The sequence below is a fragment of the Lolium rigidum genome, chromosome 7 (assembly GCF_022539505.1).
Source record: "Lolium rigidum isolate FL_2022 chromosome 7, APGP_CSIRO_Lrig_0.1, whole genome shotgun sequence".
Lineage (NCBI taxonomy): Eukaryota > Viridiplantae > Streptophyta > Magnoliopsida > Poales > Poaceae > Lolium > Lolium rigidum.
Window position 1 is genome coordinate 313,128,036 of NC_061514.1, and position 15,205 is coordinate 313,143,240.

At 42.6% G+C, this 15,205-nt stretch overlaps 1 protein-coding gene and 1 long non-coding RNA gene across 2 annotated transcripts in view; both read left to right on the top strand.

The window, feature by feature from the left end:
* The first annotated feature begins 913 nt into the window (after positions 1-913).
* On the top strand, positions 914-6,822 carry LOC124678959. The gene is made up of 2 exons (XR_006994727.1): positions 914-977; positions 6,356-6,822. It is a non-coding gene; the product is annotated as an uncharacterized LOC124678959 (long non-coding RNA).
* Positions 6,823-14,581: 7,759 nt separating this feature from the next.
* LOC124678034 (polyubiquitin-like) overlaps positions 14,582-15,205 on the top strand; it is a 16,564-nt gene continuing 15,940 nt past the window's right edge. The window contains exon 1 of the mRNA XM_047213974.1: positions 14,582-14,795. Within this exon, the coding sequence (XP_047069930.1) occupies positions 14,582-14,795 (214 nt within the window). The remainder of the gene's footprint in view (positions 14,796-15,205) is intronic.

Sequence of the window (15,205 nt, forward strand, 5' to 3'; positions counted from 1 at the left end):
CTCGTGGAGCATGTATATTTCTGGGATTAGATGTTATATTAAGGTCCATCTTACCTTGTGTGGCCTACACATTTCGCGCGAGCGTATGTTATATTTTGCTGCCATAATTTTTAAATTTCAAAATACATTATCCATTATCTTTATATAAATTTGTTACCTCAATATTTGATATGTAGGTATGGTTAATTTTTCCAATCTCATTCCATACATCTTACTCGTAATTTATCCAACCATTTTTCTCACTTATTTGTCCAGTTCATGCTCCTGGTTCACACGGTAAAATACCATTGTCAATGGTCGGTCCATCTATGAGTAAATCACGCACAGAGAAAAATTAAGAGTAAATCATGGGGACCAGCCACACTGATCTCTATCTTGTGAAAAAGGAAGCACGGTAAGAAAAATCCCTTTTCTATTGTCTAGCTGTGACTGTGGGCTGACGCTACCCAAATCCCCTAATCCATTGGCTCTTCCGTGCATCTCCAAAGCTTGCCGGGCCATGCTCTAGGAGGCAAACCTTGACCAAGGCCGAGCGCGCGCACAGGAGCAGCACATATGGCGTTGCCCATCAGCGAGGCCGCTAGTCACCGTCGCTGACTTGGAGTGGTAGGAGAGGGCCTCGCAGTTGTGGCCGCCGCTGCGGAGGCGCACGGCGGCCCGCAGCTCGGCCAGCGATGCCGGGAACGTCCGCGTTGCCGGCAGGTTGACCGTGGAGGGCGCAGCTGCGCCAACCCCACTGTAACAGGAGCCGAGTGGAGCGCTACCGCGTCCGCCCCCGACGATTCGTTCTGAAGACCGCAACGCGGCGCGCGGCGCCACCGGCTGTTCCCGCTGCGGCAATCGGGGCTGGGCTCGCCGTTCGCGTCGCCCTTGTTCCGTGGCGACAGCTACAGCCCGCAGTCGGCGCGCAAGGCGGCACATGCCTCGTTGCTCCAGCCTCTAGTCTCACCCTGCACGGTTGCTTCCACTTTCCATTTGTAAGTTTTTTCCCCCAATTTCGATTACAGAATGACCCAAAACTTAGTCATTGATTGTAGCATCTGATCTAATTTTAGCAGTAACGGGGTTACCTTCTTTGATCATGGGTACTTGCTATCTAAAATTATTTCATGTGCCCCACACGTATGGTTTTGTGCATATAAACCAACATCGTAGATTGAAGATTATAGCAATCTCATAGAGATCGGACATACTGTACTAATCCGAGTTCACACAACAAGATAAAAAAAATACTTTAAGAGTAAATAGAGTATATAGAAATTACGACAGAACATTATCTAGGGTATTGCTTTCTGATCTGATTAAACTATGCTTTCTTCTGCAAAAGGATTTCCCTAGACAACTATCCTCTCCCATTCATTAGTGACATGGCCTGCCATCTCATTTTATATTGCAATTGTAGAGATAATTAACTCTCAACATCTCTCCGGCATAGGCATCATCAGCTCTAGGTACATACCTGCAGAATGGTATAGCACCTAGGTCACTATTTGTACTTATGATAATTGTAAACACAGTATCAAATAAAAAATGCAATATTAGAAATAGCAATGACCAATATACCTGTACATGTATGTGAATTACATCAAAACATCCTTGTAGACAATATTTTTGGTGCTTTTGCCAGACCGATCAACCTCCTTGTTTGGTTTTGCAAGTATTCTTGTTGTTTGTCTTGATGTCCCTCGCGACAAAGCAACATAGAGTTGACCATGAGAGAACACTGGCTCTGGAAGGTAGATGCCAACATTTGGAATAGTTTGTCCCTGAGCTCTGTTAATTGTCATGGCAAAGCTAAGACGAATTGGAAATTGCTTTCTCTTGAACTTGAAGGGGAGCACGTCATCTTCCGAAGGATACAAAGGAATTCGTGGAAGGAATACCCTTTTTCCAATATGTTGGCCGCCAATGATTTCTGCATCAATAGCATTTTCTTGAAATGCTCTAATGATAAGGCGTGTTCCATTGCACAGTCCGTTAAACGGATCTAGATTCCAAGTAAAATGACAGGACAATTAATCTTCAGTCTAAGAACATGTGGAGGAAGACCATTGGGTGTGAGTGAGTTTAGAAACTCAGGTGGATAGTAATTATGTGGATCATCAACTGCTGAATCAAAACTATAGTAGATCTTTTCTTCCCGGGAAACTGGTCAATGAGCATTGCATTTAGTTCATCGACATATTCATTCTTAGTGGAGAGAATGGCACGACTACTAATATAAGACGGTGATACTCCATTCTGGCCAAGTGAAGGGAATATATCATTTATTAACTTACTAACTGAGTTTTTTGAATCTGTGTAAGCGACCACTATTTCTTCAGGTAGGCGCACATAGTCTTGGCCAATTGATGCTTCTGTACCATCACCAATTCTTAACAGAAAATCTGAGAACCATGGATCAAATCGTGCTCTCATATTACGCCATAGCTTTATTTGTTTTATATCATTCCAGAGATGCGATCTCTTCAGTGTAGCGTCTGTTACTTGCGCCCTTGTGCCTCGCCTCACCACTGGAAGAACTTGTCTGAAATCTCCTCCCAATACTATCACTTTTCCTCCAAAAGGAGACCCAACACCAGTAATATCTTGCAAGGATCTGTCAAGTGCCTCCACAGCCTGACGTTTTGTCATGGCAACTTCGTCCCAAATAATTAAAGATGCTCTGCGAAGCAGTTCCGCAGTCCCACTCTGTTTACTGAAGCTGCACATACTGTCATCGTGAATATTTATTGGCATCTTAAATCTGGAATGTGCAGTCCTACCACCGGGCAATATAGATGCAGCAATTCCAGATGTTGCAGTTGCAATTGCTATTAGTCCCATGGACCGCACTTTCGCGAGTAAAGCCTTATACAGATGCGTCTTTCCTGTACCTCCTGGACCATCAATAAAAAAAACCTTACTCTTTCTCTTCAGAACATGATTCATTATCTCATCAAAGGCAAATTTTTGCTCACAATTTAATGTTGCATAGAGGTCCAGGTGCTCTTGATCAACATGAATAGACAACTCTTCAGTTACTTCTCTACAAACTGAGCTAGCCAAACCAGTGTCATCTGTCATTTTCGGAAGATCAAAGCAGTTGATATCCTTACCCATTGAATATAGCAGGGCACTAATATCTCTAAGTACCATCTGCTCAAGACATTCTTTATTATTTACACTCTCCTGCCGAAAATCATCAGCCATGGCCTCAAAATGTTCCTCCCATAGTTCACGAACACTTGTTACCTCACAGAATACCAATATTGTTGCAAAAAGCCTTCTAAGTGCAGAAGGCATTTCGAATGTCGCAGCCTCGCTCAGACAATCAGAAACACTACGATCAGCCTCAATCAGACCCCTTTTCTCTGCGGCCTCTCTGAATGTGGCAAAGACAAAACCATTGACAGTCCGCAAATCCTCGAATGATGTAGCTCCCTCACATGATTTAACAGTATCCTCAGGTAGTACCGCTCTCCCTCGGCAGGGTGTGCAGTGACAAGTCTCCCTACTTGTTTTCTCTGTTTGCGAGGTCTCCAACTCTTAGTACCATTTTCCCATACAAAATATTCTGGAAATTCCTTGTATAAGAAATTCCTGGCATAACTATCAATAGAATTCATTCTAAAATATTCAGTAAGCATTGTTCTCGAAGCCAATCCATTGCTGACCACATACTCCAAATTTTCAGAATCTTTATAGCACACGTGGTGCATATTTGGCAAATGGACTTGTAACTGTATAACTGATGGACACATCTCACTAAGATTGAAAGAATAAATCCTCCATATTGCCTCTGGAGGTGATATAAACCTTGCATCTCTGTACTCACGAATCTCATTAACAACTGCACCATCTCCCATGGCCTCGATCACAAAGGAGGCACGATCATGACCTTTGTAGATGTACTTGAATAAATATTTCACCGCCTTGATGCTAGAGCAAACTTCAATGTTGATATGGCAATTGTATCGCATAAGTAGATAGGGATTGTAAGGCACAACCCATCTATTGTCCAGAACTGCACCCCTAATGCATACTCGATGGCCGTCATTCCTGCGCCTATAGATTGGATAAGAGTCCTCTCCTTGCAGTGTAGTCTCTGCGAACTGCCGAGGATAATGATACCTACAACTTCCATTTTCCATACAAGGATTATTTATGTTGAGAACTCCACACGGGCCATGCATCATGTGCTTAATAACTAAAGCATGCAACATAGGATATTTATCATTATCAGGAATTTCAGCCGATATTATCTCATCATATTGGTCTGGGTTAGTTATCTTGTAATTTGACTTTAGAATTATCAAGAAATGGGCATGTGGTAGACCTCTCTTCTGAAACTCAATTACATGCACATGTGCAGCAACTTCACCAAAGAATTTCTTCTTGAACAGAAGAGCTTTTAAATCCTCTAATTTTGCCTTGAAGACTCGGGCTACCAAGTCAGGACGGTCTTGTGGTGATTGGCCTGGTGCGAGTTCCCTAGTTATCTCCTCCCAGTGTGGGTTGCAAGTCATTGTAAGGAATATGTCTGGCTTTCCAAACCGTTGCACCAAAGCCATTGCATCCAGATATCTGCGACGCATATCTCTTGGTCCTCCAATAAATGATGGAGGGAGCACAATGCGCTTACCAGTCATACATGCTCGTGTTTCACCAGCAACAATGCTATCTACCAATCCTTGATATAAATCTGCTCTTATGAGAATCTGAGTGGATGGTCGTAACAAGAATGCTAACCTTATTGATTCAATCTTAATATACATATCAACTATATATTGTTGAGTCAACCGGCCTCCAAACAGTAGGATGTTAAATTCCCCGGGTCTAATTTGCAGCTTAAAGCAATAATATTCTCGCGGTGAGACACAAGAACCGGACCTATGTTCCTGCATTCCTACATATTATTCCAAAATAACATATGGTTAGTAAGATATTCTAAAGTTGAAACATAGTGCAGTTAACCAATTATCGTATGATAATGAACTTGCCTTCTTCGTCAAAAGCATTTAACTGATTGTCTATAGATGTCCTTGCACGTCGACTCACTCTAGGCAGGTTGAAGTTCCATCCGACCTCTCCATTTGGGAAAAGAAGTGGATATGATAGCGGATCATAACACCCGTGGTATGCTTTTATATATTGTGGACGGTCTGATATACCATAAACCATTATACTCCTGTCAAAATGGCCTCGAGGGTCACTTCCCTCAACCCAAATTGCTGCCACCTGTGATGCTGTTGGAGCATTATATACTCTTTGGTCCAAAGCAATATTTGTGTTGAGCTCAATCCTATACTCACGAAGGTTTGGAATAGAACCAAGACTTCTAAAGATCTGGACATAAGGATTAGATGAAAGTATATCTACCAACTTTCTGATGAGACCTTTATTAAGGTTAGGTGAATGACGAAATCTCTGTTGTAGATCAGCATCAGTGTCATAAAAGTATAGTTGTAGATGCTTGGGACCATCATCTCTGGGCACTAATTGGTCGATTGGGTGATAAATCTGACCCTGTGCGCGGAATGTATAAACTCCAGATCTATTATTGCAGAATCGTTGATCCAAGACAACACCAAGAGAGGTAAAGGAGAAGTGAGAATTGAAGTAACGTATGTTATCCCGGAAGTACTTTGCATCTGGATCTTGGCTCGTGTACAATCGACGTAATTCATCGGGAACTGATGGAGTTACTATTTTAACTTTTCCACCCATGCAACAAAACGTTGGTCTCTCATAGTGGAACCTTTTGCATTGCAATGTTTACAGTTAGGTACTTGATCTAGAAAATGGCAATTGGTGGGTAAATTTTGATATATACGATCATATGGATCCATCCGTAGGCAACTCGGGACAATTTTCCTTTCTAGATATGATTGGAGTTCAAAACCTGCATTGTTTATTTGAAAAATATAAGAAAAACAGTTTATATTTAGAAGTGTTATTGTAGACTTAAGTTTAGTAAATACCTACCTTGTCCGCTAGGCATATAACTTTCATCATCATGGTCGTCATATTCAAGCCCCTCCCTAGTGTCCCCAATATTATCTGTTGATTTTGAGTCATAAAAATCAGATAACATAATATTTTATTTTTGAGCATACTAAGTAAAATCAGAACAAGGTGGTACTGAAATTACCTCGAATGGTGACAGGAAAAGAATCACTTGGCATGTAGATAAGATCTTCATGTGAAGGGCTGGTATGATCTTGTAGTTTCACAAGAGTATGTCTAGTTGTTTGTTCATTAGTAACAACTACTCCATCAGATGTATGTTGTGCACCTCTGGAAGTTGCTCCTTGCGACTTTCTTCTTCTCTTGTACTCACGGCTTGTTTGTAAGTATGCCTCTTCTTGTTCAGATGTCAACAGGGAACAGCAGCTAGTGGTGCATCGGAGCTTACATCCACCATGGCCACTATTTCTGTTGCATATTCGTGCATCCGCTGCAGCTTGATTCTCTGAAGAAATAGAAGACACATATACTCCAGATGGACTGATCTTCACTCGAGTACCATTATTTGGACGGCACATGTTTGTCTGAAGAAGGGTGCGTTGCTCAGATGCCGACACATCAAACCTACCAACTGCGGTCACTGTTTATCATATGGCAAAGACAAAGTTAGACCATAATATCAGTAAATATGAAATATTAGTACTAAATTAGTATACTTTCATCAACCTCGTTTCCTTTTTGCCGAGCACTTTGGTTGATGGACCAATGAACTGTGTATCTTAGAGCTTGAAGATGGTTCCTGTAACGAAGTGACTGCTATTTCTTTTCCTGGCACACAATTATATATCAATATCATCACATAATTATGTACAACGAAGATGATATTTTTAGTAGCGCATGGCACCTTCTGTCATTGTAGAAGATTCATTTGGCAAGTGGATGTTGCCATTGGCACTCGTACTGGTATCCTCTGTTATGGACCGTGCATTGTTATTGCCACTGCTTGCACTGTCACCTCGCTTCATTCGTTTGTACTCCCGATTCCTCTGCAAATAAATTTCTCTCTGATGTGGTGTCATCTTCATGTACCTAGCTCGGTCACGGCAACGTTTGCGTTGAGAAGGATCCATTGGTACTGCACCACTTAGCTGAACCAAATGGTGATTATTTCGCTCTGCAATGTCAACACTTAAGACACACAAGAAAAAAAGGAATCGCGTTAATTGCTTGTGCATTTTCCTGCTGATGAAAACCCAAAAAAAAAACCATGGAAATTAAAAAGTAGCTACACCCGGTTATCATTTCAAACCATCAAGGATCTGTAACTGAAACTGGACTGGACAAATGGACAAACACCCTGTGTGCAAAAAGTAACAGATACTCCTACATCACAGAGGTTAACCAACTGATTCTTCTGTCAGTGGTAACAAGAAGCATGACATGTGCAGTTAAATGAGCTGTACAAACCCATAGCCATCACTTAAAAAGCAAAGATAAGTAGCGACTCACATGTGGTTTCCTCCTACGGGTTGGCCTTCCACACGAAGAACGTGTCTTGTACAGGGCAGGCTTGTCTACGTACAGATTGTATACTTACGTATACGACGGCGCTGCTGGAGCCTGGAGAACCCGAAGAGGTGCCAATCCGGATGTATTATGCTACAGATAGGAGTAACGGCTGACACTTCAGCTCAACCAAGCCTAGCAAGATCGTTGAAGATGCAAGGAACGGTGTAAGGGAGACGAAAATAGAATTGTATTGAGTATGAGATAAGAATGGCGAGACGCAACTGTTGGGATTGCAACTGATGAATGGAGCAGATGGTGTGCACTGAGCCGGATGAAAGGCAAAAACGCGGGCCGCGGGCAACATGTTCTATTTTGCAAATAAAAATCAGAAGCGCATGGGCTGTGGAGCTGTCGGAAAGGGTCCAGAAGCTACCAAAAGCTGTGCGCGGGAAGAGTGAGCGGGAAGGGAGTAGAGCGAATCCAGCTGTTTATAACCATTCGATGGGGCGAAATCAACGGTGAAAAACGAATCTGCAGTTCCTAGCGCGAGTCTGGAGTGAGAATCCAATTCAAATTTCAAAACTGGTGCATTATAGTAGTAGAGATATGAATATGAATGCGGGTACTCCCTCCGTCCCACGAAAAGTATCCTAGATTTGTCAAAAGTGGGATGTATCTAGACACTATCTAGTGTATGGATACATCTAATTTTTAATAAAGCTAAGACACTTTTGGTGGGACGAAGGAAGTACTAAACCATGGATGAATATGCACGCGAAGCTAGTAGCAGAGATGGGCAAAAAGACAGCAGCTCCGTGCCTTGAAGTCGACGAAGAAGATATGATGCTCGCCGCTAGGATGAGTAGGCGTTCGCCAGAAACCCCAGGGAGATCTGAACGGGAAGAGTTGGGGTTGGCCGGTTGGGGATAGATTATATAGGGTTCAATCGGCTGTGTATTTGTGACAAGTTTGGGCTCAACGATTCGGTGGTCTACACGGACATCATACGGGAAAAGGTAGAATCCGGGACCGGTCAAGACACATATCGTTGATAGAAGACCTATTGACCACGGTTTGATTGTGCGGAATCACAAAATATGTTTAGACATCATGTCTTGTGAATTCTGGTCCACGTTGTCATCCCCTCTTTTAGAACGTTTGCATAAAAAAACAATTGTAATGCGAACAGAGTAGCATATTCATTTTTATTACAAAAAGAAGCACAAGAAGAAATACTACTCCGATGGAAGAATGGAGTTCCATCTTTTCATGCAATGTAGCATATTCACTTTTTATTCCAAAAAATGCCAACATAGGAAGGGGGAATTTGCCCCCAAGTCTTCCCCTTTTAGGGTTTCCCCAAACCCTAGGGGGTTTTGGCCGACCTGGGCCTTGAGGAATGGTGAGCCTAGCCCATTAGGGCTGGTCTGTACCCCATCGGCTCATGTGGCCCCTCCCAGGTTCTTGGGCCCACCAGTGGCCCCTCTAGAACCTTCTAGAAACCCTCCGGTCTTCCACCGGAAAATTCCCGAACTTTTCCAAACCATAGAAAATGACTTTCCTTATATGAATCTTATTCTCCGGACCATTCCGGACCTTCTCGTGATGTCTTGGATCCCATCCGAGACTCTGAACAACATTAGGTCTCCAACTCATGTTCCAAATCTACTATACGACATCGAACCTTAAGTGTGTCACCCTACGATTCGTGAACTATGCGGACATGATCGAGACTCCTCTCCGATCAATAACCAATAGCGGGACCTGGATATCCATAATGGATCCCACATATTCAACGATAACTTAGTGATCGAATGAACCATTAACATACGATACCGATTCCCTTTGTCGCGCGATACTTTACTTATCCGAGGTTTGATAATCGGTATCTCTATACCTAGGTCAACCTCGTTACCGATAAGTACTCTTTACTCGTACCGTGGTATGTCATCCCTTGTGATCTTGTCACATGCTTGCAAGCTAATTAGATGACATTCCACCGAGAGGGCCCAGAGCATATCTATCCGTCATCAGGATGGACAAATCCCACTCTTGATCCATATGCTTCAACTCATACTTTCTGAATACTTAATCCCATCTTTATAGCCACCCATTTACACAGTGTTGTTTGATGTAATCAAAGTAAACATCTGGTATAAGTGATTTACATGATCTCATGGTCGAAGGACTAGGTTACTATGTATCGAAAGCTTATACCAAGTTGAACTTAATGACTTGATCTTATGCTATGCTTACTATGAGTGAGTGTCCATCACATCATTCACCTAATGATATGATCTTGTTATTAATAACATCCAATGTTCATGATCAGGAAACCATGATCATCTATTAATCAATAAGCTAGCTTAACAAGAGGCTCACTAGGGACTCTGGTTTGTTTACACAACACACATATTAATGTTTCCGGTTAATACAATTATAGCATGGGATGTAAACATTTATCATGAACACTAAGATATGAAAATAAACACTTTTATTATTGCCTCTTGGGCATATCTCCAACGGTGGCACTGACTCCGCCTCGTCTAATACTTTCAACACGCGAATATGGATTTGAGATTCGACATTCAGAGCCACCAGATTTCACAGAAACCTCACCTCTAGAAGGGATCAAGCCTGAGGGGGAACTGGCAGAGGGAACCGTCCTTGCTGCTATGTGGATCACTGGAAGACAAGACATCATCCCCTTCAGCAACCACTGCATCTTCATCACTATCTCCATTCCCATCTCATCTTGTTGTAATTCCAATTGCTATTTTGGATTTGCACTTATATTCATCCGTATACCCGTAACCATTTCATATGCTTATGATGATATTTTTGATTGCTTTCATGAGTGAGTAATTTACCTTGTTCTTGGGAGTTGGATAAACCCTAGCAATATTACGATATGAAATAAAGATGATTTATAACTTTGATTTATGGTTGTGTGTTAGTTTTATGTCTAGATATTATGTGAAGCCGACCATGTAATATTTGCCTTTGGGACTAGAGAGAGAATTAGCTTTGGACATGTGGTAGTATGTACGGTGCTAGGTGACATAACATATCAACATGCTATTTATGTGGGCAAGGGGGATAAGGAGAGATTCACAAAGGTCAAATCAATATTCATGGGGAAACCCTTAATTATGAGGGATCAGAGTGGCTTGCTTACGGTTATCATAGTGGTTATTCGGGATGAACTAAGAGACGGCTCTATGTGATCATATTTGTATGGAACTCTCCCACACACGTTATGAAGGAAGACATAGATTTATCCTAATCATGAGTAATACCAATGCTAGAGGTGGATCCTACATTCTCCGAGAACATTTTGCCTTACTGAACTTTCATTACCATTTACATCGCAATTGTCTTTTTTCTGTTTACTTTACTTTTCATTCATTACTTTACACACCAAACAAACTTTGTTTAATCACTCTTACTTTAAATCAATGGAAGCTTATAAGTATCCTTTGCTAGATAGTGACGAGGGGCATACATATCTTAACCAAATAGCTTTTCGTGGTTCAACACTCTTACTTTTGAAACTAGCTACAGTATACCTCTGCACTTGCAGTCATCACTCTGAGCAGCGCCACTAGAGTTCCTATGATGAAGTCTTCTCTGGTGATGGTTGTGCCTCACAGGGGAGTGACGCCGACATGAATTTCGCCACCGCCGTGGTTGAGGATTGGAGAGAGGCCATTTTTGCTATAGAGCGTTGTTGCGTTTTTTTTGTCTCGAGGCGGGAAATACGTGGTTCGATGTGGAAAATGCATACATGATGGTGTGGTTAACTCCAACGTATGGCGCACGAGGCGGGGGATAGTTTGCATATATCTCCGAGATGATCAACAGGGGCCAAAATGATTCTCCTAAAGCAAATCGTCATATATAGTTCTTCTAAACGATACGAGTCTAAGCCAGTCCTAGATTGCTCCTTTTCTTCTATATGCAGTCATGTCGACCACCAAATGGGTTATCCCAAACTAGAAAAACGATGCTCCTCTCTTATAACCTCTTGTCACCTTTCTAGTAAAACATAGTACCCACCTCCACCTCTGCCTTCATCATACATCAGTTCCCCCTCCTTCGATTGTCTTGCCATCGTTGGTAGGGGTGAGGAACCCGATATAAGAGTGGACTTTCTGATAAAAGTAGTGTCTTTAACATATTATTATGTTTGGATTTTGGTAGCCTCTTCTTCTTGGCCTCCACATCGGAGATGGCATCTCTATAATATGTGATCTTCCGCCCTCCATTTGATGACAAGATCTTCTTCCCGACGCCAATGGAGGTTTTAGAAGACTAATTTTCTCTATGTATGATCATTTAGATTTTGCTTCGCCAGGTCGCTTTTGCCTTTTGGATATGTTATCAATCATGATGATCCATACTCTCGGCTCTCCCAACAATGACTAGGTTGTTCCATGATTGTGTTGTGTGTGTAGTCTTAGAATCGAGGCTCAAAATTATGGGAGAACCGTGGTCTATGGTTTGGCATCTATATCATTTTTCTTGGGCTACGTTGAGAAAAGTAGATTATATCTTTAAAAAGAGAAGAGTTTGAAGATTTTAAGATTCTCCAGCCACGTTGACTAGGTTGCTTGCTTTATTTTCTTTGCAATACTTTTGTTGGTACTTTTGCCAAATGTTGGTATTATACTTTACTGGACGGGTCGTGCGGTGGTCTTAGAAATTGCGGCTCAAAATTGTGGGAGAACCCTCAATCCATGGTTTTGCATCTATGCTATTTTTGTTGGGTTGCCTTAAGAAAAGTAGAAGATTGAGGCTAGGAAAAAAGGAGCCTAAAGATCTCTAATTTTCTCTCTCTTTTTTAGACTTTATCCTGTAATCGCTAAAGACAATTCATGTATCTCTGCCTTGTATTATTCGCTACTATAAGTATATCACTATTTTGATTGTACAAAAACCCAACATATATGCCGCGATGATGCACCGTTTTTTTCTTGGAGGCGTCGTATTTTGGAGATTCTGTATTTCAGGTATTATCTTGGTGGTGGTTGTATTGTTGTTGCTAAGTCTAGGATGCTATAGCGGAACTTTTATTTCTTAGTTTTTTTTTGCTGTGCGCATCCGTACTGCCATTAGGGTTGCGTTGTTGCAGAGGCTAGGTGTAATTGGTACCTTTTAATATTAATATATTCTCTTTATCGAAAAAAAAATGCCGCGATGATGGCGAATTGGAAAAAAACACTGGATTTTTTTAACTGAAAACACTGTATAGAAATTGGCAGGGCTCCAAATATTTTTCCCCTGGAAACATGGGCGGAGCCAGAGTGTTAGCTATGGGGGGCAGATGCCCCCACTCAAATTTGTATCCCTTTGTAATATCAAGCATATTAGAACTATTCGCCCCCACTTAGCATGAGATTTCTTCCTCGTTAGTATATTTTTGCCTCCTCTTGATTTCGATCTGGGTCCGCCCATGCCGCTAGAGTTGTGGACACTAGATAGGTTAGCTCCAGGATCCCCGCTCCTACGCCACCTGAGGCGATGCCTCGCAGGACTGACACTCGCCAGGATGAGTTGGCACAGATCCAAGAGGAAATGCCGGAGAGGATAGCATGAACTAACACAGAGACGACCCTCACCGTGATGGTGAGGTGCTCCATTGGAGCAAACCCAACGAACACCATCACAACAGTCCCGGTCAAGACGCCAGCCGCCGCAGGGGCGAACCGCTTGAGAGCTGTGACCAGCTCTGGGATGGATGAGATGGAGGTCAAGGCGCTGCTCAACTCCCCATCCAACAGCTGCAAGAACGCTAGGATCATACCTACCAAGCCTGCTACGATCGGATTGGACTTCACGGGACCTAACACGACGAGACATAGGGAGATGGCTAGCACTCCTTGCACTGCGTTGTTTATGTATGATACCATGGGCGGATCTAGCCTATGGGCAAGGGGGGCAGTTGCCCCCACTTAAATCTCTAATCTCTTTGTAAATTCTAGCTTAAATAGAGGTTTGCCCCCGCTTAAAAAATATTTTTTCTTCATAAGTACATTCATGCCCCCTCTCAATTCTCATCCTAGCTCCGCCCCTGCCTGGAAACCTTCCAAACCAGTCGCGCGTGGGGTCTATTTTCACACGTTCGCGCCCTACGAGCGTCCAAAAGAAACATTCGTTTAGCCCAAACTCGTCCTGGATACACAAGGAAAGAATCAGGAAAGCAAGATCTCGAGGAGGCAACCGATTGGACCCTATAAAATCTATCCCAAACCGGCGAACCCTAACTCTCTCCTTCCGATCTACCTGGGCTCTCCGGCCGCGCGCCGAACGCCCGCCCGCCCGCTTATCCTAGCGACAAGCATCAGATCTCGTCTGACTTCAAGGTACGTATGGTGCTGGGTGCTGCTGTTTTTGCCCATATTCATCTACTATCGCGTTCATATTCATGCATGGTTTAGTCTCGTCGCATTCATAATCATATGATCCGTTAGATCCTAGGATTGTTTAGAACACTGTAGATGGCGAATGTTACTATAAGAGTTCAACGTTTTTCTCGCGGATTAAATTGTTCATCTGTGGACCATAGATGATGTACTACCTATTGGAATTTTTAACGTTTTTGTGCTGTGCATAGCCAAAATAAAGGCAGGATGAAAGTAGGTGATGTTAATTTTAGTTGGTTTTGGAAAGTAAGGGATGCATATACGATCTGTTTCTCAATTGGATCGATACATTGTCTCAAACTCTGAAGAGTGCACCAGCTAGCTATTGTAACTTTAGTCTTCTTAGCTGATTTGGCGATTGCCTTTTGTAGATTCTATTTCAGTAGACATTGTTGGCCAGTTAGTTGAGAACTGCATATTCTCTTCAATGTACATAAGACTAAAAGTTACAGCAGCTATCTAGAATGTACAAAGCTGAATATACTATTTTAATGATTCCTCAAGACTTAACTGTTCATGCTGAGATTAGTGCGACGCCATGTTCTGCTTCTACTACTATTGAGAATTGTTGACGTGTTTCTTGCTGCTATACCTGCCTGTTGGAATTGTTGACGTTTCTGCTACGCAATAACATCACCAACATTGTTAAGGAGTCCACTCTTCTCCTTGTCCTCCACCCTGTCAACCCAGGAGGCAAGATGCCCATCTACGTGCGGGATCTAGATGGGAAGACCATCACTCTTGATGTAGAGGGATCAGACACCATCGCCAATGTCAAGATGATGATCTATCGGGTGGACGGCACTCGCCCGATACAGCAACGCCTCATCTTTTGCGGCAAGAAGCTGGAGGACGACCGCACCCTGGAAGACTATAACATTCAGAGGGAATCTACCCTCCATTTGATGCTCTGTCTTTGTGGTTGTTGAGATGGATTGCCATGCCCACTCACGTCTCGCCGAGTATTGTTTTAGTCCTTTTTTTATGTCCAACAGTTGTGTCTCATCACTGAACTATTGTTGCAGTCTTGTTTCTTTCAAGTAGCGGTGTGCTATCAGTTAAACTATCATATATCATTCCAGGCCTTTCTAGTTTTTCATCATCATTGAAAAAATGGGTAAGATGTTTTATAACAGACTCCCTGGGTCTGCCTTTGGACGCCTTTCTTCTCGTCTCACCGCCTTATCCTATTTCCATACTTCTGCCGCTCCATCCCCATATGGGTGGAGAACCCGTCACTGCCTCGGTTGTGATACCGGAGGCTCTAGGGAAGTCGAAAGAGAGAGCACTCATTTTGGGGTGGACTTACTACTTATATGCTT